The sequence below is a fragment of the Microcaecilia unicolor genome, chromosome 1 (genome assembly GCF_901765095.1).
Source record: "Microcaecilia unicolor chromosome 1, aMicUni1.1, whole genome shotgun sequence".
Lineage (NCBI taxonomy): Eukaryota > Metazoa > Chordata > Amphibia > Gymnophiona > Siphonopidae > Microcaecilia > Microcaecilia unicolor.
Genome location: NC_044031.1, coordinates 269,110,328 through 269,136,176, shown reverse-complemented (window position 1 = coordinate 269,136,176; position 25,849 = coordinate 269,110,328). Strand labels below are relative to the sequence as shown.

At 44.1% G+C, this 25,849-nt stretch overlaps 1 protein-coding gene across 1 annotated transcript in view; it reads left to right on the top strand.

Moving 5' to 3' along the window:
• The window catches only part of CPNE4 (copine 4), a 932,436-nt gene that overhangs the window by 894,207 nt on the left and 12,380 nt on the right, over positions 1–25,849 (top strand). Inside the window, exons 15-16 of the mRNA XM_030206477.1 lie at positions 544–677; positions 8,522–8,758. Coding sequence (XP_030062337.1) covers positions 544–677; positions 8,522–8,758 — 371 coding nt within the window. The remainder of the gene's footprint in view (positions 1–543; positions 678–8,521; positions 8,759–25,849) is intronic.

The following is a 25,849-nucleotide window of genomic DNA, read 5'->3' as shown; positions in this document are numbered from 1 at the left end:
ACTGTCCACTAAACCAGTAGGGACCTTCCTCCCTCCCCCTCCCCACTGGTAAGTGTTATGGGAGGGTAGGGGGTTGGATGGAAATGCTAATTGAGAGTGTGGAGTGCTCCTTCAGAATGGTAATTAGGGGTATCGGAGATGGGAGTGGGTGGGAATACTGATTGGGGGTGTGGGTGCTCCTTCAGGATGTTGATCAGGGGAATCATTTTTTTTTCTTTTAAGCAATGGCCTGTAGCAACTGCATGCAAACAGTGCCAACACACTTGCAGCATTATCTGCCAATGCATTACCTGTGTGGTAAAATGTCTGCTCTGCTAACTGAAGGGTGGATGCTGGCCAAACCCCCAACGGTTACAGCACAGACTTTGCAGTTACTGCAATGCACTGTAACTACACATTTTTACCATTTCAATAAACAGGCCCTTAATGTGGTGTGTGCATATGATGTAGCTTTAAGGAATTGTGTCAGATGTAGACCTTGTCATCGTGTTTCCTGACCCTCTACTTCTGCTTTCCTTTCTTTTCTTTTTTTTTTTTAATAAGGAATACAAGGAGTTGTTGAAGCATATCAGAGCTGTCTTCCTAAGATACAACTCTATGGACCAACAAACATTGCTCCCATAATTCAAAAGGTGGCCAAGTCCGCCTCAGAAGAGACTCACACTAAGGAGGCAACGGTAAAGACAGTGGCCAATCACAAAACATCCGTCATCCAATGCATTTTCCTTACTTTGGCATAACATTTAGAGGTCATCTTGGTAGTTGAATATTATTATACATGAATTCTTTTTTTTTTCTTTTAAATTTTTTATTTATGAAATTCAAACAATACAATCAAGTAACTTCTTGTGCATAAAGCTAAATAAAGATGTGTGTGTGTGTGTGTGTGTGTGTGTGTGTGTGTGTGTGTGTGTGTGTGTGTGTAAGGTTGTGAGGGATTTGGTCTGTATGCAGAGAACAGTTTTCTTTGTAGTATGTTTACTGAATGAAAGTGATTATGGTTCCTATTTAATACTGGCATTCTTTTCTGATTCGATTTTTAGTATATAAACCAACTTTGACTAATTACTGTAAAGGCGGTATAGTAAACATGTAATAAACATAAATGAGAGAAAAAAAAAGGGATGCATCCAAGTTAGTAAAATAAATAATATATATAGCAATAGCTATAGTCCTTTATATGGGGATAGAATATTAAATGGCGACCAACGAAAAAAGGAAATAAAGGGGGGAAAAAAAGCTTTGATCTAAGTGACACACAGAGGATCTATTACAGAGACTCATTTTGTAACAAAAAAAGAAATTAAATGTTTAGAGTCCCAAAAAACAAACTTATTACACTGATAGTTTACAATACATTTGCAAGGATTTCACATAAAAAGAAGCTCCCAATTACACATGAATTCTTAATCCTTATGTTGTTATATTTAGGCACCCCAGTTATTCAGGGTCTATGGCTGGCATAATTCCCTGCATGTAAATGTAAGGTACATTGATACCAGGCTACACTAGTATTCTATCCAGCTCATTTTCGAAAGTGATCGCCAGCCATCTTCCGACACAAATCGTGAGATGGCCGGCGATCTCGCAACGGCGGCCAAATCGGTATAATCGAAAGCCGCTATTTTGACACCATCGCCGCTTTCCCGTCGCAGAGCCGGCGAAAGTTCAAGTGGGCATGTTGGCAGCGACGTGAAGGCGGGGCATGGGCGGGGTTATGAAATGGCCGGCTTTAGCCCATAATGGAAAAAAAAAAGGCAGCAATGAAGAGCATTTGGCCGCTTTTACTTGGTCCCTTTTTTTTCAGGTCCAAGCTTCAAAAGGTGCCCGAACTGACCACATGACCACCGGAAGGAAGCGGAGATGACCTCCCCGTACTCCCCCAGTGGTCACTAACCCCCTCCCACCAAAAAAAACCCACTTTAAACACTTTTTTTCCACCCTGTATGCCAGCCTCAAATGCCATACCCACCTCCATGACAGCAGAATGTGTTCTCCGACAGCCTTTTCTTGCTTGTGATGTGGCTGTGGGGTGAGTGTGACACCTTTTCTGTTATTTGCACTGCAGAGTCACATCAGCAATGCATTGTGGTGGGTGTAGGTATTGGTAGTTGGCAGGCTCTACCTCCCTGGTGCTTTCCCCCTGCTTACTGGGTCAGAGTGTGCCCTGTTTTGTTTCCTGTTGTAATCCATGCGGTAGTGGCCATTTTTGTAAGCCAGTTTTAGTTCCCTTTCCTGTGTTACCCACGTTGGAGAACTTAGTTATTACCTTGAATGTTGCTGAAAGAGGGCATTGTACACCATTGTGCCAGCTCTGACCTACAGCTCATCTTAGTACCAGGGGACTCTTTGCCAGTGGGGCACAACCTCTGATCTGCAGTTAACTGTGAGTAAACGTGGTTATTTCAAGAAAGGACTTTTTCAGAGAGATTACTCTTCAGGTGTGAACTGGTGTGCCAAAGTTATACAGCAGCAATAAGTCCTAGAGGCTGTATGCAGGTATGCAGTTTTAATGGGTGCAGTTCATTTGTGGGTAGTGAGTTTGGGGGGGGGGGTTGGGGGGCTCAGCTCCCTAAGTAAGGGAGCTATGCACGTGGGAGCTTTTCTGAAATCCACCGCAGTGACCCTTAGGGAGCCTGGTTGGTGTCCTGGCATGTCAGGGGGGCCAGTGCACTAAAAATGCTGGCTCCTCCCACGGCCAAATGTCTTGAATTTGGCCGGGGTTTGAGATGGCCGACATAACTTTCCATTATCGCTAAAAACCAAAGCCGGCCATCTCAAACCCGGGCCAAATCCAATGCATTTGGCTGGCCAGAACCGTATTATTGAAACAAAAGATGGCCAGCCATCTTTTTTGAAAATACGAGTCTGGCCAGCTGTTGCGGCACCGCCAAAATACATCGCCGGCCATGTATTTCGCCGGCGCCGTTCGATTATTCTCCTCCACATATAACAGAACCTGGGTGCCCAGACATGTGCGCTTATAGATAGGTTCTCACTGTGCATACTAGGGGCACTTAAATGGAGGTGCCTAGTTATAGAATCACTTCATAGCAGGGGCGTAGCTACAGGGGGCCAAAGGGACCTGGGCCCCCACAAATTTCATCTGGGTCACCAACCCCCGCTAGCCGAAGCCTTCTTCAGCGCTGGTCTCCAACGCAGCCGCGTTCGCTGCCTGTCCCCTGCTGAGCGTCAGTGTGCACAGGAGCAAGAAGAACAGGGGGCAGGCTGCGAACGCGGCTGCGCCAGAGACCGGAGCTGAAGAAGGCTTCGGCTAGAAGGGTTTGGGGACCCCCGCCAGCAAAGGTATTTGTTTGTGAGGGGAAGCACATTAATTCAGTTACTATAAACAAACACCAACAGTCTTGATACTTAACCTTGGTACTTAGGCGCCCAGGAATTATCCTCAGGTCCATAGCCTTTCCAGGTAATAAGGTACTGCAAGCAGCCACATTCTCTGCTGGAGTCCAGGATGACCTAAACCTCATATTCCTTGTTAGGGTCCACCTCCATAGGCACGGGTGTCAGGGGGAGGTCTTGGCAGCCTGCTGCAAAACCAGCGATTTCAGTAGCAAAACATGAAAAGTATTGTGGATCCATAGGGTACATTGGAGTTGCAATTGGTAAGTGATAGGTCCCACCTGCCGGATAATTGGGTATGCTCCAACAAAATAGGGAGCAAATTGGACAGAGGGAGTCTTGAGGTGTAGATTACAGGTGGAAAGCCAGAACAGGTCTCCCATGTGGAACTGGGGGCTGGATGTCTATGTCTGTCAGCTTGCCTTTGGAACCTCTGGGCGCTTTGGACCAGGAGTCTCCAAATGGCATTCCAGATCTGAGAGAGGGGGGTAAGTGTCTGATAGACCACAGGAACCTCGGGGCCCATGGGTTTAGGCAGAGGCACCTGAAGATATTGGCTGTATACAATCGAGAAAGGTGAGGCGATGGACTCACTAACATGATTATTATGACAGAATTCCACCCATGGGAGTAGAGAAGCCCGGTACCATGTGATGAGGAGACATGGGTGCGTAGAAAGGCCTTCAGACTTCATTTAACCCATTCTGTTTGCCCGTTAGTCTGGGGGGTGGTATCCTGAAGAAAAGCGTAATTTGATCTGCAGAGAATGCATGAGGATCTGCCAGAATCCGGAGGTAAATTGGACCCCATGGTCTGATACAATAGAATCAGGTAGCCCATAGAGATGGAATATTTCCTTCAGGAAGTGCTAGGCCAAAATGGGAGCTCATGTAGTCCTGAGAGGGTAACATTTTTAAAAAGCAGTCCACCAGCACCCAAATGGTGGAATAGCCATTTGAGGAAGGATGATCGGTAATGAAGTTCATTGAGATGTGTCTCAATGGTCTGTGTGGAGGTGTGAGGGGCTGTAGGAGGCCCTAAGGGTGTGCTTGAAAGGGTTTCTGGTGGGCGCAGTCTAGGCAAATTGTGATATATTCCTTCACATGCTTCTTTAGTGTGGGTCACCAATACAGATGTGATATTAGTTCAGTGGTTCCCCTATTCACTGGATGTCCTGCAACCTTAGTATCGTGGTCCTACTTCAGGTCTGTCTCCCAAAGCCATTTAGACATGATGGTTTTGCCCATTGGGATCGGGAGAGTGATTGCAGTGAGGATCCTGGCTGGGTCAATGATATATTGAAGATCCGGTGCCTCTTCAGATGTCTCCATGAACCAAAAGCGAGCATCAACCCGGGCATTCTTCTTGACAGGATGAAACTGCAGCTTGAAGTCAATGTGGGAGAAAAACAGGGACCACCTGGCTTGCCAGGGGTTGAACCATTGGGTCTCCTGAAGATACATAAGATTCTCACGGTCTGTAAATACAATTGAAGGGGTACTGGACCCCTTCAAGTCGGTGGCGCCATTCCTCTAGCACCAGTTTCAAGGCTAGGAGTTCCTGATCCCCAATATCATAGTTTCTCTCAGTGGGGGTAAACTTCTTAGAGATGAAGGCACACGGGAGAAGTTTACCATTGGAATTGGCTTGAGAAATAACTGCGCCGGCCTCTATACAGTAGGCATCAACTTCGACATAGAAGCATCTTGTCTGGGTCTGAGTGGCGTAGAGCAGGGGCAGTGATGAAGTCCTGTTTTAGGTGGTTAAAAACAGCTATTGCTTCAGCAGGCCAGTCTTGAGTGTTTCCCTCCTTAGGGCAAGATCTATCAGGGGGGTGGCAATGGCTGAGTAGTTCAGGATGAACTGTCTGTGATAGCTGGCACATTCTAAGAATCTTTGCAGTGCCCAACATCCCCGGGGCTGGGGCCATTCAAGGACCAGGGCAAGCTTGGCAGGGTCCATGCATAACACCTGATCCAATATGATGTACCCAAGGAAGGGTGTCTGTTCGAAAGCACATTTCTCAGGTTTCGCTTATAGCTTATATGCAGTCGGTGGAGAACCGCTTTAACATGTTGTCGGTCTTGCTCCAGAGAGGGAGAGAAGACCAGGATGTCATCTAGGAAGGCCAGAATGTATTTGAATGGCATATCCAAAAATATATTATTGACAAAATTCTGAAACACAGCTGGAGCATTAGCCAATCCGAAGGGCATGACGAGTTATTTCTAGTGCCTGTCCCTGGTGTTGAATGCTGTCTTCCGCTCATCGCTTTCCCTGATATGGATCAGATTGTAGACCCCACAAAGATCTAGTTTAGTAAAGATTCAGGCTCCCTGCAGGCGATTGAATAACTCAGAAATGAGGAGAAGTGGATATTTATTCATGATGGTAATAGCGTTGAACCCCCAGTAATTGATACAGGGGCAGAGTCCCCCATATTTCTTGTCCACAAAGAAGAAGCCAGCTCCTGTGGGGGACCTAGAGGGATGGATGAACCCTCTTTCTAGGTTATCCTTGATATAAGCAGACATAGCGGAAGTCTCTAGATGAGAAAGGGGGTAGACCCTACCTCTAGAGAGCATTTTCCCCAGAATCAAGCCTATAGAGCAATCATAATCTTGGTGGGGTAGTAGCATCTCAGCTTGTCTAGAGAAGATGTCCTGGTAATCACAGTAGGCTCGGAGCAGGCCATGAGGAGAGTCTACATGGCTGGTGGCTAATGGGACAGTGGGCGTCGCCAGAATGATACAATTATAGTGGCAATGGAGGCTCCAGGCTGTGAGCTCTCCCATGGTCCAGTTGATGTGAGGACTGTGCTCCTACAGCCAGGGAAGACTCAGGATGATCAGATTTACCGCTGACTGAAGAACATACGGAGAACCTCTTTATGAAGGGCTCCAATCCTCAAAGTAAAGGGAACTGATGACCCCCTGAATGGTTCCATAGATGGAGGAGGCTGAGACGGGTCATGGAAGTTCTTGGATAGGGATATGGTGGTGCCAAACCAACACCTCATCGATGAATCACCCCCAGCCCTGGAGTCAATGAAAGCCATAGTGGAAACGCCTATGGAGATGGGCACCACATCTAGGTGTGGGGAGTTCATTGAGACAGACCTAGTCCTACTTTCCCAGTCAGGACTAGGCTGACCACTTTCCCAACTTCCTGGAGCATCTTTGGGCGTAATGGCCCCGCTCCCTGCAGTGCAGGCTGAGATCCAGGTTCCACCTTCACTGTGTCTCTTGCTCTGGGATGCTTAGAGGATCCATCTGCATGGACTTCCCATTTTCAGCCCCTATTGTTGCTGCAGGTGACAGGGGGGTTCTGTGCTGGAATATGGGAGTCAAGCAGGGAAACCGACAACGGTATATGCATACTTTCACTTTGAAAAATTAATCTCTGATAAAATACCCACACACATTTATACCTGTGCCTATATTTTTGCTGAGTTACATAATTTAGAAAATTAAAAAGCATGTATGCCATTCCATACCTCATTCTAACCCCATCCCCATAATATCTAACTACAATCTTTATAATGTTTTGCCACATGATCATCAAGATCATTACCCATATCTTCTGAATTTTTATGTTCAGTGAAGTCACTGCTACTTGTAAAATATTGTCAGTTTCGCTCTTCAAAATGGCCACAGAGACTTCAGCAGAAGTCTCACAAGGCCACTGCTGGAAGTCTCAGCGGCCATTTTGAAGAGCGATCCGGCAACGGGGGAGGGTCAGCACCGGCAGCGGACAGGCAAGACTGGGGTCTTTCCTGCCTTCCCCGAAGCATTCGCTGGACAACCTGGATGGCTGGAGGGAGGGCAGGGGAGAGAGGAGAGTCGCTGGACATGGGTGGGTGGAGGGGGGCAGGGGGAGAGGAGGGTCATTGGACATGGGTGGCTGGAGCGGGGGCAGGGGAGAGAGGAGAGTCACTGGACATGGGTGGCTGGAGGGGGGCAGGGGAGAGAGGAGGGTCACTGGACATGGGTGGCTGAAGGGGGACAGGGAGAGAGGAGGGTCACTGGACATGGGTGGCTGGAGGGGGGAAGGGGAGAGAGGAGGGTTGTTGGACATGGGTGGCTGGAGGGGGGCAGGGAAGAGAGGAGGGTCACTGGACATGGGTGGCTGGAGGGGGGCAGGGGAGAGAGGAGGGTCACTGGACATGGGTGGCTGGAGGGGGGGAAGGAGAGAGGAGAGTCGCTGGGCATGGGTGGCTGGAGGGGGGCAGGGGAGAGAGGAGGGTCGCTGAACATGGGTGGCTGCTCACAGAGAGTCTGTGTATCGCACACATACACTCTCTGTCTCACACACACACTGTATCTGTGTGAAACACACTTTCTCTCTCTCACACTCACTGTCTCAGATACGCAGTCACACACACTCTCATTCTCACACACACTCTCTCTCACAGACACACTCGCACCCAGTCTCACTCTCTCTGTCACACACACACACTCGCACATTCACTCTCTCTCACACACACAGTCACTCTCACACACACTCTCTCAAATATACACACTCCGAGAAAAACCTTGCTAGCGCCTGTTTCATTTGTGGCAGAAACGGGCCTTTTTTACTAGGCACATATGCATCAATGCTCTAAGTATTTGTGAGAAAATATGAAACATTCCTTATGAATATTGAGTTTTATCAGCTGTTGCGTCAGAAAAAATAGTACTATGTCTTCCTTGTTATTAAATAAAAGCCCCTACATTTTATAATCACTTCATGGTAATTCAGTTGAAATAAGAATTTGTTGACAAATGATTTAAGGTGCATTCTGACTCAACCATGATTTTAATTTTTAAAAGCAAGTACAGGTCACACACTTAAAGTTAATGAGTTTAATAACATCTCTCTACTTTAGGCTGCCAACTGAATCCAGATTTGCCCAACAGGGTTGATCCAGTCCTGGGTTTACCCCATTACATGCAGGGACTGCTAGTATTGTTTTCCATAGGGAATGCAATTGAGAAATCAGAACTACAAGTTCCTATATGCAATGAGGTAAAACCAGGTCTGAATCAACCCTTTTGGTTGAATCTGAATCAAGGCAACTCTATTCCACTAGAATTCAAAATTGGATGAGCTTAAGAGATACAAAGAGGTATTAAAACCAACCACTTTATTTTTGTCTTTTCTGTGTCTCTCCAAACAGCAATACTTCATCTTACTGATTTTGACAGATGGTGTGATCACAGATATGGCTGACACCAGAGAAGCCATTGTCCATGCGTCACATCTCCCCATGTCAGTCATTATCGTAGGGGTGGGCAATGCAGACTTCAGTGATATGCAGATGCTGGATGGAGATGATGGCATCTTGAGGTCCCCTAAGGGTGAACCTGTTCTCAGAGACATTGTTCAGTTTGTGCCATTTAGGAACTTCAAGCACGTAAGTTTCATTTTCCACTGGTCCTTTTCTTGTAAGCGATGTAATTAAATATTTTATTCAGCAAAGCAAATCTCTCATTAATTTGAATACTGTCTCCTTTAAAAAAAATGCTTCAACAACTGACCTATTAATACTCTAGCAGAAGAAAAATGTGACTTTCTTGCAGTGCTGGCTGCAGTACACCCAATTATTATGATGGGTCTTCCCCAATCTGCATAACTTCTTCGCTGGTCTACCCATCCTAATGTGATCCCCTTTCTCTCTTTCACTATCTCCTCTCCCCTGCATCCTGCATGATCCTTTCTGTCCCACAATGCCTAAGTTTCTCTGCTTTCTCCATGCTCAGTCCTCTCGCTTTGCCTCCCTTCAAGTCCCACCACAATTTTTGTCTCTTCCTCTAGTCAACAAGAACAGTTATAATAAATAAATAATAATAATAATAAAATAAAAAACACACTGATACGGAAGAATCTTGTTATGTAATGCATTTAGGGTTGTTAACAGGCTCCAGATTTTCAGGACAGGCTGATTCACTTTCTGCATGAACTTGTAGTTGGGGGGCGGGGGGGGCATATTCGGCGGGAAAAAATCCATTTTAGTAAATTCTGACCAAGCTATCCAGTTATCTGAGCACCAATGAATACTGCAAGTTAAAGATATTTGGATAACTTTAATTTTGTAAAGATATCTTTAGAGGCTCATTTTCAAAACAGAAAAACATCCAAAAAGCAGTACAAAGCAACAGATGAATGTTTTTTGTCCAAAACTTCCAAATCGCTATTTTCAAAACATATATTTAAGACATTTATCTATGCAGTTCAACTGCAGCACATCCAGATCACAAGGAAGTGTTGTCAGAGGCATATTGAAAGTGGAATTTGGGTGTTCTCAGAACTTGGATGTTTTTCTGCCATAATGGAACAAAGCAAAAATATCCAGGGAAATTAGATGTTTTGGTTTAGACCTGTTTCCACCAATGGTCACTGACTCCCTCTCACCACCCCCCAAATATGTGAAAGAAACAGTACATACCAGCCTCTATAACAGCTTCAGTTGTTATGGCCAGTCCTATTAGAGCAGCAAGCAGAGCCCTGGAGTAGCCTAGTGGTCATTGCAGTGCACTATAGAGAAGGGGACCCAGGCCCACATCCCATTAAACGTGGGGAGAAGTGTGGATCATTTTGAATATCCACCTCCTGGTGTTCTTTTTGATTTACTTTAGTTGGACTCTGGAACTCGTTGCCGGAGAATGTAGTGACAGCAGCTGGCCTTATGGAGTTTAAGGGGGGTTTGGACAGATTCCTGAAGGAAAAGTCCATTGAACATTATTAAATATATATATTTTTTTTTTTTTTGAGGGGGGGGTTGCCGGGTTCTTGAAGCCCGGATTGGCCGCTGTCAGAGACAGGATGCTGGGCTTGATGGGCCCTTGGTCTTTTCCCAGTATGGCGGTGCTTATGTGTCAGCCATCCAAAACCCACCAGAAACCTGCTGTGGAGTGGAGAGTGGCCTAGTGGTTAGAGCACCAGTCTTGCAATCCAGAGGTGGCCGGTTTAAATCCCAATGCTGCTCCTTGTGATCTTAGGCAAGTCACTTATCCCTCCATTGCCTCAGGTACAAACTTAGATTGTGAGCCCTCCTGGGACAGAGAAATATCCAGTGTACCTGAATGTAACACCTTGAGCTACTACTAAAAAGGTGTGAGTAAAATCTAAATAAATAAATAAATACTGTGCCCACATATAGGTGACATCTATTGTAATGGTGTACAGTTGGGTACAGTGGGCTTCAGAGGGCTCCCATACAATAATAAGGGGGTAACAGTGAGATGTGTACCTGGAACCATTTATGTGAAGTCCACTGCAGTGCCCCCTAGGGTGCCCCACTGCTCTGCTGGGATGTCTGTGTGGCTAGTCTACTAAGAATGCTGCCCCCCCATATGTACCACTGGCTTGTTTTTGTGCATTTTTCCCTTGGATTTTTTTTTTCTTTCAAAAGTGGTCAGAAAAGAAAAATGCACTGAGCACAAAATGTCTAGGAAATAACCATTTTCAAAAATCACCCACGTTTGCCACTTGATTTTTGGACATTTTCAGCAAAACATCCAAAATCGTATTTAGATGTCATGTCGAAAATGTTCCTTCACGTCTGCTATATCTGCGACCAAGATAACTTTTACTTTGCTCCCTGAATAGTTCTCAGCTATCCCTTTTATATCAGAATACAATAATCTTTGGCCAGATATCTCAATGCCCAGCCAAATGTTATACCAGCTGGCAGCCCTGGGTTTTACAAGCCAACAATTTATGTAGTGAATTCTAAGTTAACCTTATAAATCATTTTGAATATCCACCTCCTGGTGTTCATTTTAATTTACTTTAGGAAAGCAAAACTGTGAGACCATGCAGACAATGGAGTAAAATCAGGATTGAATCAGCCAATCCTGAAAATCTGGAGCCAGTTGACAACTCTATGCAATAGGTATAACCAGTGATGACTCTTTCTGGTCATTCCATGGAATCCTGTCAGGAAATAACTCCTGGATTGCAACTGCCATTGTCCAGTTAGTCTACCTATCACTAAATCACTAGATTCATGTCATAGACAGGAAAAATGAAGAATTATGGTTTGAATAAGGTCCAGATTCCTTTTTTTATGCTACATCATAAAAAAGGGCCTAGAATGTCTTAGAAGGTCATATATACAATCATCTTCATATTTGGTTCTGTAAAACATATCACAACCCATAAACAATCCAGTTGTATTCAAGATCAGTGCTTACCAAACATTTTCAGGCCAAGACCCCATGATTGCCATGCAGTGATGATGCCTGCGACTCCGCCAAGTCATGTCATAATGACTTGCCTATGTAGAGCCCACCCAAGTTGTGAACCCAAACGTGGCATGTGTGACCCCATGTGGGTTTGTGACCCACTGTTTGGGAAGTGCTGTGCTAGATCAATATGGTTAGTAAAACTCTGCGCTCAACAGAGTGGCTAGATTGACTGATATTTTTCCTATGGTTTGGATTTGTTTTACAGTTACAGGATCGATAAATAAACCAAATGACTTTGTGTGAGTAATGGTATTTTGTCCATACAAAATTTAGCCAATGAGACAGAGTAGAGGATTTTAAAAGTCAAGGTTTATCCACCTAATGCCATAACTAGCTGGATAAACATTTTGAATCTGGACCTTAAGTGAGCTGAATTGACACAAGTTTAAAACTTGTCAACAGTAGACCACACTAGTTTAATAGTTTCTTTGCTTTTATTTTTGTTTGTTTGTTTTGTTCTGTAAATTCCTTCTGCTTCTTTTGGCCTCCAGCTCAGTCAGAACAGGCCTTTGTTGGGCTATGGCATTGTGAGCCTTTATTCGCAACTATCCAGTGATTTCCCCCCTCCCCCCACAAGTTACTTAACGGTCTTAACCTACTCAAAGGCCATCCGGAAATCATGCAATCATGGGCCCGAAATCCAGCCAGGAGATGTCACTGCTGCACAGTGACTGAACAATCTAGAGAGAGGCTTATTCATACATTTGAGCCTAGGTCTCTCGCTATGTGCATAGCCATGAGTCATTCCAATTCCCTTACTCATTAGCAGTGGAATGGAGTGAGTCCAAAGGAGCCATAGCCCCACCAATATTTTGCCCAACAGAGCACTGTCAACTAGAATGGGCTGGTGATGGGTTTGTTTGACCCCTCCAACCAAGAAGAGGTCCAGGTGTTTCAGTGCTTCTGCCCTTACAACATTTTTAAAAATGTGCTTCTCACCAAGCCTCTATTTTCTACCCTATATAATCGTATGAGCTTGGAGTCTATATTTGCAGCTCTTTGTATGAATTCATGCCTGAGGGGAACAAGAGAAATATTTACTTATACTTTTCATATTTTTTAGGTAAGAATTATAAATGCTTATAAAAGATCTGCAAATTAATGGTAGCTAGGGTTCAAGCCTCAGACAGGCACCATTGCTCAAAGATTTCAAACTGCTGCTAATTTATTCCCTTTGAGTATATGCTACTATTGGGCTCATTTTCAAAAGAGAAGGATGCCTATCTTTCAACACAAATCAGAAGATGGACTTCTCACAGGGTCGTCCAAATCGGTATAATTGAAAACCAATTTTGGATGTCCCCAACTGCTTTCCGTCACAGGGACGGCCAAAGTTCAAGGGGGCGTATTGGAAGTGTAGCGAAGGCGGGACTTGGGCATGCCTAACACTAGGACGTCCTCGACCCATAATGGAAAAAAAAGGACGTCCCTGACAAGCACTTGGACGACTTTACCTGGTCGTGTTTTTCTCACGACCAAGGCACAAAAAGGTGCACGAAATGAGCAGATGACCACCGGAGGGAATCGGGGATGACCTCCCATTACTCCCCCAGTGGTTACTAACCCCCTCCCACCCTCAAAAAATATCTTTCAAAATATTTTTTGCCAGCCTCCAATGTCATACTCAGGTCCATGACAGCAGTATGCGTGTCCCTGGAGCAGTTTTAGTGGGTGCAGTGCACTTCAGGCAGGTGGACCAGGCCCACACCCCCCCCCCCTACCTATTATGTTTGTGGATGAAACAGCGAGCCCTCCAAAACCCACCAGAAACCCACTGTACCCACATCTAGGTGCCCCCCTTCACCCGTAAGGGCTATGGTAGTGGTGTATAGTTGTGGGTAGTGGGTTTTGGGGGGCTCAGCACACAAGGTAAGGGAGCTATGTTCCTGGGAGCAATTTATGGAGTCCACTGCAGAGCCCCCTAGGGTGCCCAGTTGGTGTCCTGGCATGTCAGGGGGACCAGTGCACTAGAAATGCTGGCTTCTTCCATGACCAAAGGGCTTGTATTTGATCGTTTCTGAGATGGATGTCCTTGGTTTCCATTATCACCAAAAATCAGAAACGACCAAATCTTGAGACGACCATCTCTAAGGATGACCAAAATTTCAAGATTTGGATGTCCCTGACCGTATTATCGAAACGAAAGATGGACGTCCATCTTGTTTCGATAATACGGGTTTCCCCACCCCTGCATTGGGACGTTTTGCGAGGACATCCTCATCAAAACTTGGACGTCCCTTTCGATTATGCCCCTCTATGTGTTCAACACATGCCCACCTTTTTATTGCTGAATATTTATAGCAATATAATCCAGGAATGGGCACAAATAGTTTCATGTTCTCTCTGGCTACCACATCCTTATGCACACAAAAATAGATTAATGAAGCTTATATAAATAGCCACGAGGGTGGAAGGAAATGAAGTTATCAAGAGACCACTGGTCAGAATGATCTATTTAATAAGATCTATTTAATAAAACAAGTCCCAGTCACATTAACTCTACATAGACTGTGTTTCAGCTCCAAAAGCCTTCATCAGGAATTTACTGCTGGATTCTCTCTCTCAATATATATTTGTCAAAATCGCATGAATGCTGTATACTGTCGGCAGGTACACCAGTGACCTCATTCACACACGTGCTTCCTTTAGAAGACTGCAAGTGTGACAAGCACTGTTTTATTTTGACACAGGCAGAAGGGGGACCTTAAAAAAATGTTGCTGGGTCTGCTGCATTGGCTCTTTTTGACAATCCCTGACTGTCTAGTGGCCTCACCGACCTCCCTGATTCCCCTAGAATATCCTTGATGTGGATTCGGGTCCAGGGCACCCTCACCCCCTCTCGACCTCCCCATCTCCCCACTGTATACCTTCATAGAGGCAAGAACAATGCCCACTTTCACCTGCCTCCAAGTCTCCATCTTGAAAAATGCACCATAAAGGGTCAGTTCCAAATAAGGGAATTTCTCCTTATTTAGTAGTCTCTGCTCAGACTACCAAAAAGGGAAAAATTCCCTTATTTGGCAGACTGACCCCAAGTGGTGCATCCCAGGGTGCACTATGCAGCGTCAGGCACTGCCATTTTTCAAAATGCTGGCATGAAGGCAGCTCCTGCCTGCTGGAAGGTATATGGTGGGGGGTGTGGGGGATGAGGGAGTCAGGAAGAGGTGGGGTGAACTAGAAACCAGAGATATTTGGGGGGGTTCAGGGCTCATTCGGGGAGGGGGGATGGATGAAGATGCTAGTATTTTTGTGGAAGATCAGGGAGGTTGGGGTTCATCTTGTGGGAGTTTTGAGTGGGTCTGGGGGGGATGTACTATTAGCTTTACTGCCCCAGTACAGAAGGATGAGCTTACTGTTCTATGCTGCCTCAGACCTGGCAGTAAAATTCTCGCATTGCGCTTGCTTTAAAATCAGCTGTGTACTTCTCTGCATCGGGACGGAGTAACTAACAGCCTGATTTCAATATGACATGTAAGTAGCTCCTATGCTGAATCCGTTTCTGCATTGTGCAGTCAGTAATCTGCACATATACCTGGAGTTAATCCTGTGCTGTTGCCCACGACAGCTCTCTATATCAGAGGCATAGCCAGCCCTCTGATTTTAGGGGGTCCAAAGGTGGACTGAGGAGTTAACGTATTCTCTCCCCCCACCTTTCCTGGTGGGGATGCCGAAGCCCCACAAGCCATAGAAATTTCCTGCCGAGCCACTCCCTTTCTCCTCATGTTGCACCAGTAACCTGGAAATCGATGGGTGCCTCCAGCTGCCGACTCTGGGACTCCTTGAGCATGCTCAGTTCTTACGTGAACTGAGCATGTGTGAGGAGTCCCGAAGTTGGCGGCTGGAGGCACCCTGCCGATTTCCAGGTTATTGCTGCAACATGAGGAGGAGGGGAGCGGCTCGGCAGGCAATTTCTTTGGTTGGCGGGGCTTTGGCATCCCTGCTAGCCATTTAACAGGTGCAGTACAGGTTTGGAGGGAGCCTGAGCCCAAAGACATACATATATACATTATAGTATTCTATATTTTATACAAAAGGCAAAAATGGCAATTGCACCTTTGCAAACACTGCCCATACTGCTTCCAGTGGCTACCTCTCCCCCCCCCCCCCCCCCCCCCCCCGTTGTACTTTCTCTCAGTTACCTATCTCCCTAGCCCTTATCTACCTATACTACCTCCCTTTTCTTATCCCTGACCTAGTTTGATTTGTCCCTACTAGCCCTTGCCCACTCCCCCTCCCCCCCCCCCCCCCGCCTCCATCCGTTTGTGTTTGTGACCGCCTAAATGGCTGGGTCACTGTTCTTGTTTTTCACATCTTTATATTTCGATTGGGTTAATTATGAATAAAATGAAAAAATGGGTCTATGAAAATGTAAGGTGTTGGTACTTTGAGAGATTCGAAGTTCAAAATCTACCCCCCCCCCCCTTCTGATGTTCAGATAAAAATATTAAATGAGTATATGATGATAGCTAGTTGGAGTAAGATGCCTTTATAAAACATCAGCCCGCCTGTTTACCAAGTTGCGGTAGCAGCTGCGGGCTGTGTCGGTATTAGCGCACAGCAGCCGCTAATGCAGCTTAGTAAAGAAGGGGGCAAGTTATAAAACAGGCATAAAATAGATATCTTTTTGGACATTTCACATAGACATCCTGTTATAAAATTACCCCCTTAATGTTCACAGAGCAGTCATGAAGGGTTAGATTTGTATTATAAAATCCTAAGGGGTCCTTTTACGAAGCTGCTGCAAAAGGGGGCCTGCGCTGGCATCAGCACGAATTTTTGACACGCAACAAGGCCCCCTTTAACTGCAGCGGATAAACAACAGGGTTTTATTTTAAAGAAATGGACATGTGGCAAGTGAAGCACTTGCTGTGCATCCATTTCGGGTGGGAGCACTTACCGCCACCCATTTAGGTGACGGTAAGGGCTCCTATGTGATGGGCTTACCACCACTTTGTAAAAGGGCCCCCTTAGGGATTCAGTGAACGATCACTACCATTAAGACATGTTTTTTTACCACTAACTCATGCTATTTTAGCAAAGGTCCCATTTTTTGCAGTGAGACCTAGGGGTCCTTTTACTAAGCTGTGATAAGCTATAGGGCCATTTTACCAAGCTGCGGTAAAAGGGCAGAAAAATAGACATGGCCATGCGGTGAAATTGCTCTTACCACGTGGCCATGCGAGGGGCATCACCTACCGTCACCCACTGAGGTGGCAGTAAAAGCTCCCGCGCTAACCTGGTGGTAACCAGGTAGCGTGCGGCGCTGCCTGATTACCACTAGGTTACCGCCAACGTAGAAAATTGTGGATGATTTTCTGTAGCACAGGCATTACTGGTGCTTAAAGTTGTGACTGATTCAGTATCACCAGTTATTTCAGATGGGTTGCAATTATTTTTTGTTACATTTGTACCCCGCACTTTCCCACTCATGGCAGGCTCAATGCGGCTTACATGGGGCAATGGAGGGTTAAGTGACTTGCCCAGAGTCACAAGGAGCTGCCTGTGCCTGAAGTGAACTCAGTTCCTCAGCTCTCCAGGACCAAAGTCCACCACCCTAACCACTAGGCCACTCCTCCCTTGTATCAGCCAGTCAGATCTTTGACATCTGCTAGGTTTAATTTGTTTGATATACCTTCTTTCGAGTAGTGCGCTCAGAGCAAAACAGAGCTTCAATTTTCTATATTATGGGGCCTATACTATGGTACAAGTTATCACCAGCAATTTTGAATGATTAGATCTTTGAGTCAATTTAAAAGAATGCTAAAAACACATTTTTTTCAATGTGCCTTTTCTGATTGTTGAGATGAAGAACACGTTACTTTGTTTAACTGCGATGTGTGATTGCGAAGCTGACAAAGCATAAAGGAGAGAAGATAATTGTGTTTTTTATGTTTTATATGTAATTACTATGTTTTTATATTTTAATGCTGGAATTTGTATGTTATGTTGTACACCCCTTAGAACGGTAGATTTTGCAGTATAGAAGTTTTACCAATAAATAAATAGATGTAGGTAATTCCTCATGTGCTACATTTTTGTAATGACCACGTACTAATGGTAACATTAGTAGATGGCCATTAATTGAAAAAATGGAAAAATCAGCCATTTTACTGCTACAGTGAAAATAGCCTTAACTTGAGGAAAACCCTGCGTAAGGGTGAGCTAAGGCATCTTTCTACTGCAGTTTAGTAAAAGGACCCCTAGTTATTAATAACTCGGGTTAACAGTAAAATAAATGACATGTTTTAATGGTAGCCCACGTCGATAACTCCCCCGTCCCCTTAATGTTATAAAATTTCAGATATACTGAGTCCTGTTAAAATCAGGAAATACAAACATAAAAGATCTAGATTTGAATGCTGATAAAACCATAGAAACAGCAAACATGAAAGCAGGTACAGACAAAGGCCATCTCTTCTGCTCATTCTTCCTTCTCACTACCATTTCACAAACCTCTCTGATCTCTGTCTTTACCCTCACTTCCCTAACCCTAAGCATTCTCTGTTCTTCTGCCATAATTTGAGTTCTGTTACTGTTTTTGCTGCCAATTACCCACCACTTTGCTGAGCATCTGCCACCCTTACTTTCCTGCTGAATCTATCCTCTTCCAGCTTCGTATCACTATAGAATGAAAACATTTCTCCTGCCTCTATAAAACCTGTGCAGCACTGGCTGAAGGAAAGTATTTTCCTTCTTATCTAATGTTTCCATCTGCTGCACTATCTAACTTTATATAAAAACATATATTTTAAGCTTTACTTGTATTTACTACAAGTAGTGATTTTGGAGCATTTTCTTGACTGGAAAATAGAATCAATGATTAGATAAATGGGCCTGGCCTGAAAAATACCAAGCGGTTCTTTTACTAAGCTGGTAAAAAGTGGCCTATGGTAGTGCAAGCACATCATTTGGGCGTGTGCTGGGCCATTTTTTACCGAGTCTAGGAAAAAAGGGCCTTTTTTAAGGGGCCGGAAAATGGATGTGCGCTGAAATTGAAACCAGTGCGCGTCCATTTTTGGCCTGAGACCTTACTGCCTAGCAGTAAAGTTTCATGCGCTACCCACATTGTAAGCATACAGTACGCGCCAACTGCTGTTTACCGCTGGGTAAGTGGCCCATGGTAGAAAATAGAAAATAACTTTCTATCGTGGGATTTGGCACATGCCAAATTCGAAATTGCCCCCCCGGCTCATGCGCTAGCCAGGCGGTAGTGCCGATTTGGCGCATGCTGTACGCACGTAGGCCCTTCCGCAGCTTCGTAAAAGGGTCCCCAAGTGCAGCTACTGAAAGGTAAAGCCCTGGAAAGAAGGTTTTAAAAAATAGGAAGCTTGCAATTTATTTGTTCTCTACTCTCCATCTATGATAACTGAGCAGGATAGTGACAAACAATATTTGCCTAAAATGAAGCATAAGCGAAGCTCTATTATCCATCATCTGAATGTTGGCTTTGGTGAGGAATGGAGTGGGATAGTCTCATCCAGACTGGTACATTTTTAAATCTACTTTCAATTTCCCTACCTGTATTATAGGGATGTGCATTCATTTGAAACATTTCCCGTGTCATTTTATGTCATTGGCAAAGGAAAATGAGTTCAAATAAATGACATTTTGTGGGTTTTTTGTTTGCTATCAATACTGCACACTCTTTTTGAAAGAGTGCATACTTTTGCAAAGAGAGGAAAGAGCACACCCTCTGCAAGTAGGTGTCAAGCCTGCACATTCTCAGCTAACCTCACACAAGATGCAAAAAAAATTGATAATTAACTTTACAAAATATAAGGAGACAGATACAAACCCAAACATTTTAGTCTTGTATTTATTTTGTTAGATTTAAGCCATGCTTTATCAGAAGCAGCTTAAGACAAGTCATATTCAGATATACTTTTTTTTAAGTTCAAATGTCTTTATTAAATTTTATGAGTGTAACAATAAAAGAACCAAGAAACAAGAAATCGTTAAACATCTTAATAGAAAAGCCAGGTATTATATATGGAACAAATATTCACTTCAATAGAGAAAGATAAGTAAGTGTCAAAGAAACTGAGGGAGTCTTTTACAAAGCCACTCTAGCATTTCTAGCTCATGGTACAAATCAGCTGGTGGTAAACGCTGAGACGCCCATTATGAGCATCTCAGCATGTACCACCAGCTGATTTTTACCGCAAGCTAAAAACGCTAGCACGGCTTCGTCAAAGACCCCCTAAAATAGGATTGTAGGAGACGTAAATTGTAGAAAGAGACAAAGAGTATTTTGTGGCCTTATTAGTACTGCAGTACTCCATTGGAGGATCCCAGATTTTCCAAAAGGAAGTATTGTTTCGTTCAGCAATGGTTCATTCGTACTTGAAAATAGTACAAATAGAAGCCCACCAAAATGAAAATAAGTTATGATTCTTCAGTTTTGAATAATATTAGAAATAACTATCGCTGTGAGAATGTCAAACAATTTTTTGTATGATCAGAGATCTAAAAATAATATATTAATTAATAATATGTTAATATTTAGATGTAAAATATCATATATCCTTGTCCATACATCAAACCGAAAATGCTGCAAATTGGTACATGAAAAGCACATATGTTCTAAGGTTCCTATGTCTGCATTGCAAGACCAGCACACATTAGAAAGTTCTTTATTAGGTGTATGCTGTTTAACAGGTGTCCATAAGGCTTTGTGTGCTAAAAGATAGAGGGACTGTAGAACTGGGGCAGAAGCTAATGGTTTTGTCATTTTAATTCAGTACCAATTCCATGTGTTTTCATTTAATTAATTTATGTATTTATTTATTAGGACTTATTCACCGCATTTTTGAAGGAATTCACTCAAGACGGTGTACAATAAGAATAAGTCAAATATAAGCAGTAAACACAGTAGTAAAAGCATTCGAATAGCAATGCAAAGTATGGCATAGAGGGGGATAATCGAACGGCGCCGGCCATCTCTGGGACCAGCTCCGCAAGTGGGCGGAGCCAACTGTATTTTCGAAAAAGATGGCCGGCCATCTTTTGTTTCGATAATACTGTTTTTGCCCATAATGGAAACCGAAGCTGGCGATCTCAAATCCGGCCAAATCCAAGGCATTTGGTCGTGGGAGGGGCTAGGATTCATAGTGCACTGGTCCCCCTCACATGCCAGGACACCAACCAGGCACCCTAGGGGGCACTTCTAAAAAGTAAAAAAAAAAGTTAAAATAGCTCCCAGGTGCATAGCTCCCTTACCTTGGGTGTTGAGCCCCCCAACTCCCCCCCCAACACCGACTACCCACAACTATACACCACTACCATAGCCCTAAGGGGTGAAGGGGGGCACCTACATGTGGGTACAGTGGGTTTTGGGTGGGTTTTGAAGGGCTCCCATTTTCCACCACAAGTGTAACAGGTAGGGGGATGGGCCTGGGTCCGCCTGGCTGAAGTCCACTGCACCCACCACAACTGCTCCAGGGACCTGTATACTGCTGCGATGGACCTGAGTATGACATTTGAGACTGGCATAGAGGCTGGCAAAAAAAGTTTTTAAAGTTGTATTTTTGAGGGTGGGAGGGGGTTAGTGACTACTGGGGGAGTTAGGGGAGGTGATCCCCAATTCCCTCCGGTGGTCATCTGGTCAGTTGGGGCACTTTTTGGGGACTTGGATCTGAAAAAAAAGGGACCAAATAAAGTGGACCAAATTCTCGTCAAGGCCGGCTTTCTTTTTTCCATTATTGGGCGAAGCTGGCCATCTCAATGCACACCCCCGTCCCATCCCCATCCTGCCTTCGCTACCATTCCGACACGCTCCCTTGAACTATCGCCGGCCCCGCGACGAAAAGCAGTTGGAGCCGGCCAAAATCGGCTTTCAATTATACCGATTTGGCCAGATTCAGGAGATCGCCGGCCATCTCCCGATTTGTGTCAGAAGATGGCCGGCGATCTCGTTCGAAAATAAGCTGGATAGTATACTACTTACAATGTCAACACAATACGTAATAGAACATTTCAATTGACAGTGTAGGGTATAAGCAAAGATGGAACATATAGATAGGTCAGAGAGCAAGAGAAGTTAGAAAATAAGGGGACTAATTTAAAGAAAGGTGCACATGAGGTTAGAGAGATGGTTAAATTATTAGTTGAGCTGGTAGTCCAACGATGCAGGAGAAAACTGCTAGGGCAAAAAAATGTATATTTCTGAATAAATATGCAAACAAATAGAGAAGAGTTTTCTCCCAGTACAGTGCTGACTTCCAACACAACCCTGCATGAATGAATGACACTGTAACAGTCAGCAAAGTGACTGCTGTTAGGTTGTGATTTGTGCTGATGTTGATTCTTAGAAAATTTTTGAAGTTCCAGTATTTAGATAACTATGAAAACCTCAGCTGTTAAAGACCATTATACTGTAAAATGCAGCAGCACATTCAGTCTTGGTTGGGCTCTACTAAATGCCTGTGCTAACATTAAGCTTCATAAATAGAGAATATGAGAGACGTTTTCTTCTGACTGATATTCTTCACTGCCCCTATCAGCATAGTAGAATTAGCAGCAGGCATTCTTGCTGCACTTACCTCCCCCCCCCCCCCTGAAAAAAACACATTCAATATGATCATGAAGATTTGAGCACCTTTCAATAGTAAATGCAGAGCTATTGTTCAATGTTCCAAAATGCTGAAATTTCAAATGACAAATAGAACACTCCAGTGGTCATTTTAAGCACTCAATTCATATTTCTTTTATCAGTATAAATGCATTGTTTGCTGATGTATGCTGCTGAATATTTCCTGCTGTTCAGTCTATTCAATCATGATGTTGCCTTACAACTGCAACTTAATGGCATATACTGAGAATAGCAGCAGGAAATAAAACCTCCGCTTTACAATTGTGGCTTATGAACATTCTCTTCAGGGCCCTACTCACTGAACCTTGTTAATACAGTGTGTTAATGTGCTATTTTAACACACATTATTTCCCAGAGGGTTTATTAAATCACATTAGTTAATGCAGCATTCCCGTGGCTGTGGCAAATAGATGGTACCAGAAGCAGAAACATCTGTACATTACTGGCTGTGCAAATGTGTTTCTGCCCCTGTAGAGTCCACCCTTATGGCAAAAAATGCCCCCTCAATAAAAGATCTCCTTCTGCTCTGCCACACCAGCCTCTCCTTATGCAATAGTAACCCTGGGATCACTGGGCAGGAACAAAATCTGATCACTCTTGCCCCACTGGCACTGAAACTCAAATGCACCAGCTGGCCCCTGACTTCCCTTTGTTGTCTATGTGCAGAACAAAATGGGAATTTCAGCACTGGTGGGGTTGGAGATATTGGGCAGGTGCATATGTCTCAAGGGGAAGGGGGTGTCTCTATTTTTTTTAAATCATGGTAGGGTTTCTACAGAGGAGGAAGGACTACCAGAACATTCTCTGTTGGGAGCTCAGTGAGGCATCTCTGGGGTGGCCCAGGAGGGAAGGGTTAGGACAGTTGTTGTAGTTGGAGATTCGATCATTAGGCAGGTAGATAGCTAGGTGGCTGGTGGATGTAAGGATGGTTTGGTCACTTGCCTGCCTGGTGCAAAGGTGGCAGACCTCATGTAGCAACTAGATGCGATTTTAGACAGTGCTGGGATGGAGCCTGCAGTCTTAGTACATGGGTACCAATGACATAGGGAAATGTGGGAGGGAGGTTCTTGAAGCCAAATGTAGACTGTTAGGTAAAAAGCTCAAATCCAGAACCTTCAATGTAGCATTTTCAGAAGTGTTCCCCATGTGCAGGGCCCAAGAGACAGGCAGAGTTCCAGAGTCTTGTGAATGAGACGATGGTGCAGGGAGAAGGGTTTTAGATTTGTAAGGAATTGGGCAACTTTCGGAGGAAGGGGGAGACTATTCACAAAGATGGGCTCCACCTTAACCAGGGTGGAACCAGGCTCCTGGTATCAACATTTAAAAAGGAGATAGAGCAGCTTTTAAACTAGAAACTGGGAGAAAGCCAGCAGTCACTCAAAAGCGCATGGTTCGGAACAAGGTCTCTTTAAAAGATATCACCAAAGCAGGGAAGATAGGGCTTCCCGATAGCAAGGTTGCAATAGACCAGTAGGCAAATTTTCAAATCACTTAGACTGTCTTTAAATAAAAAATAAACAGATTTTCAATATAGCAAATTATCACTGTCAACTGCTAAGCAAGTTGTAAATATGAACAACAAACATTGTTTGAAATGTCTCTATGCAAATACCAGGAGCCTAAGAAATAAGATGGGAGACTTAGAATATATTACAATAAATTATAAGATAGATATAATAGGCATCTCTGAGACCTGGTGGAAGGATAACCAGTGGGACACTGTCATACCAGGGTACAAATTATATCGTAGTAATAGGAGGATGGAATTGATGGAGGGGAACTATTATATGTTAAGGAGAGCCTTGAATCGAATAGACTAAAAGTTCTGCAGGCATGAAACACATCTTGGAATCCCTATGGATAAAAATTCTATGTGTAAAGGGGAAAAGAATAGTGATAGGAGTGTACTACTGGCCACCTGTCCAGGATGAACAAACAGATGCAGAAATATTATCAGAAATTAAGGAGGCTAACAAATTGGGGAGCAGAATAATAATGGGTGATTTCAATTACCCTGATATTGACAGGGTAGATGTAACATCAGGGCATGCAAGGGAGATAAAATTCCTTGATGAAATTAAGGACTGCTTTATGCAGCAGCTGGCTCAGGAACCAACAAAACGGGGAAAAATTCTAGACATAGTAGAGAGCATGATCTGGTGCAGGTGGTAATGGTGCTGGGGCTGCGTGATAATAGTGATCATAACATGATCAGATTTGATGTAAGCTCTGGAGTAGGTAAATACAGGAAATATAATATGTTAGCATTTAACATTAAAAAAGGAGATTATGATACAATGAGAAAATTGGTCAAAAAACAACTTAGAAGAGCAGCTACAAAGGCCAAAAATTTACATCAGGTGTGGATGCTGTTCAAAAATACCATCCTGGAAGCCCAGACCAGATATATTCCATATATTAAAAAAAGAGGAAGGAAGGTCAAACGACAGCCAGCCTGATTAAAAAGTGAGGTGAAGGAAGCTATTAGAGCTAAAAGAAAATCTTTTAAAAAATCGAAGAAGGATCCAACTGAAAATAATAGGAAATGGCATAAGGAATGGCAAATCAAATGCAAAGTGCTGATAAAGAAGGCAAAGAGAGACTTTGAAAAGAAGATTATGTTGGAGGCAAAAACACATTGTTGAAAACAGAATACTGGGCTTGATGGACTTTCAGTCTGTCCCAGTATGACAACACCTTTTCATATGTGGGTGGCAGGGGAGCAAGAGGAGGTCAAGAAGGGACAATGTTTTGAAGGAGGGAGGATTCATACCAGTAAGGGTTTTACTCTATGAGGAGATTCCAGAGCATTGGCTGTGCTGAGCTGGGCACGTGGCTATTATATGGCCCAGGGGAGGCTATAGGGGATGCAGAGGGATGAAGAGCCATGTGCAGATATTCATTGCAAGGTCTCATTTGCATGAATCAGTAAGGGCTGAAATGTAGCACAATGTGCAAAAAACACAGTCGCTCAATGGTAGGGCCTGTCCGTTGTCATTTTCTTGTTAAACTTACAGAGGTAGTTATACCCCTAATCCTATAAAAGTTGCCAAAAATGTGCGTGCACAAATTTGGGCACATGCCTAATTTTCATACACAATTTAATTGAATAATGAGCTAATTAGTGCATAAAAACAAGCCATTAGGATGTATATGGGGGCCAACATTCTTAGTGAATTGGCTATAGACACCCCAGTGGGGCACTGCAGTAAACTTCACATAAAAGGTCCCAGGAATACATCTCACTGTAACCCCCTTACAGTATATGGTGACCCCTCCAAAACCTCAAAAATCTACTGTACCCCACTATAATAGCCCTTATTCCTGCAGGTGTCATCTATATTTATGTACAATAGGTATTTAGGGGTTTGGGGTTTTTTTTTTTTGGATGGCTCACACATTCCACCACAAGTGTACCAGTTTGAGTGGGATATGTGCCTGGGTCCCCTCCTCTACAGTCTGCACTGACAACTAGGCTATTCTTGGGACCTGCTTGCTGCTCTAATAGGAATGGCCATCATATCTGAAGATGTCTTAGAGCCTGGTATGTACTGTCACTGTCACATCTTAGGGGGCTGGGAGGGGGTCAGAGACTACTGGGGGAGTTAGTGGGGGTTATGCCTTAATCCCTACAGTGGTTATTTGGTCATTTATGGCACCGTTT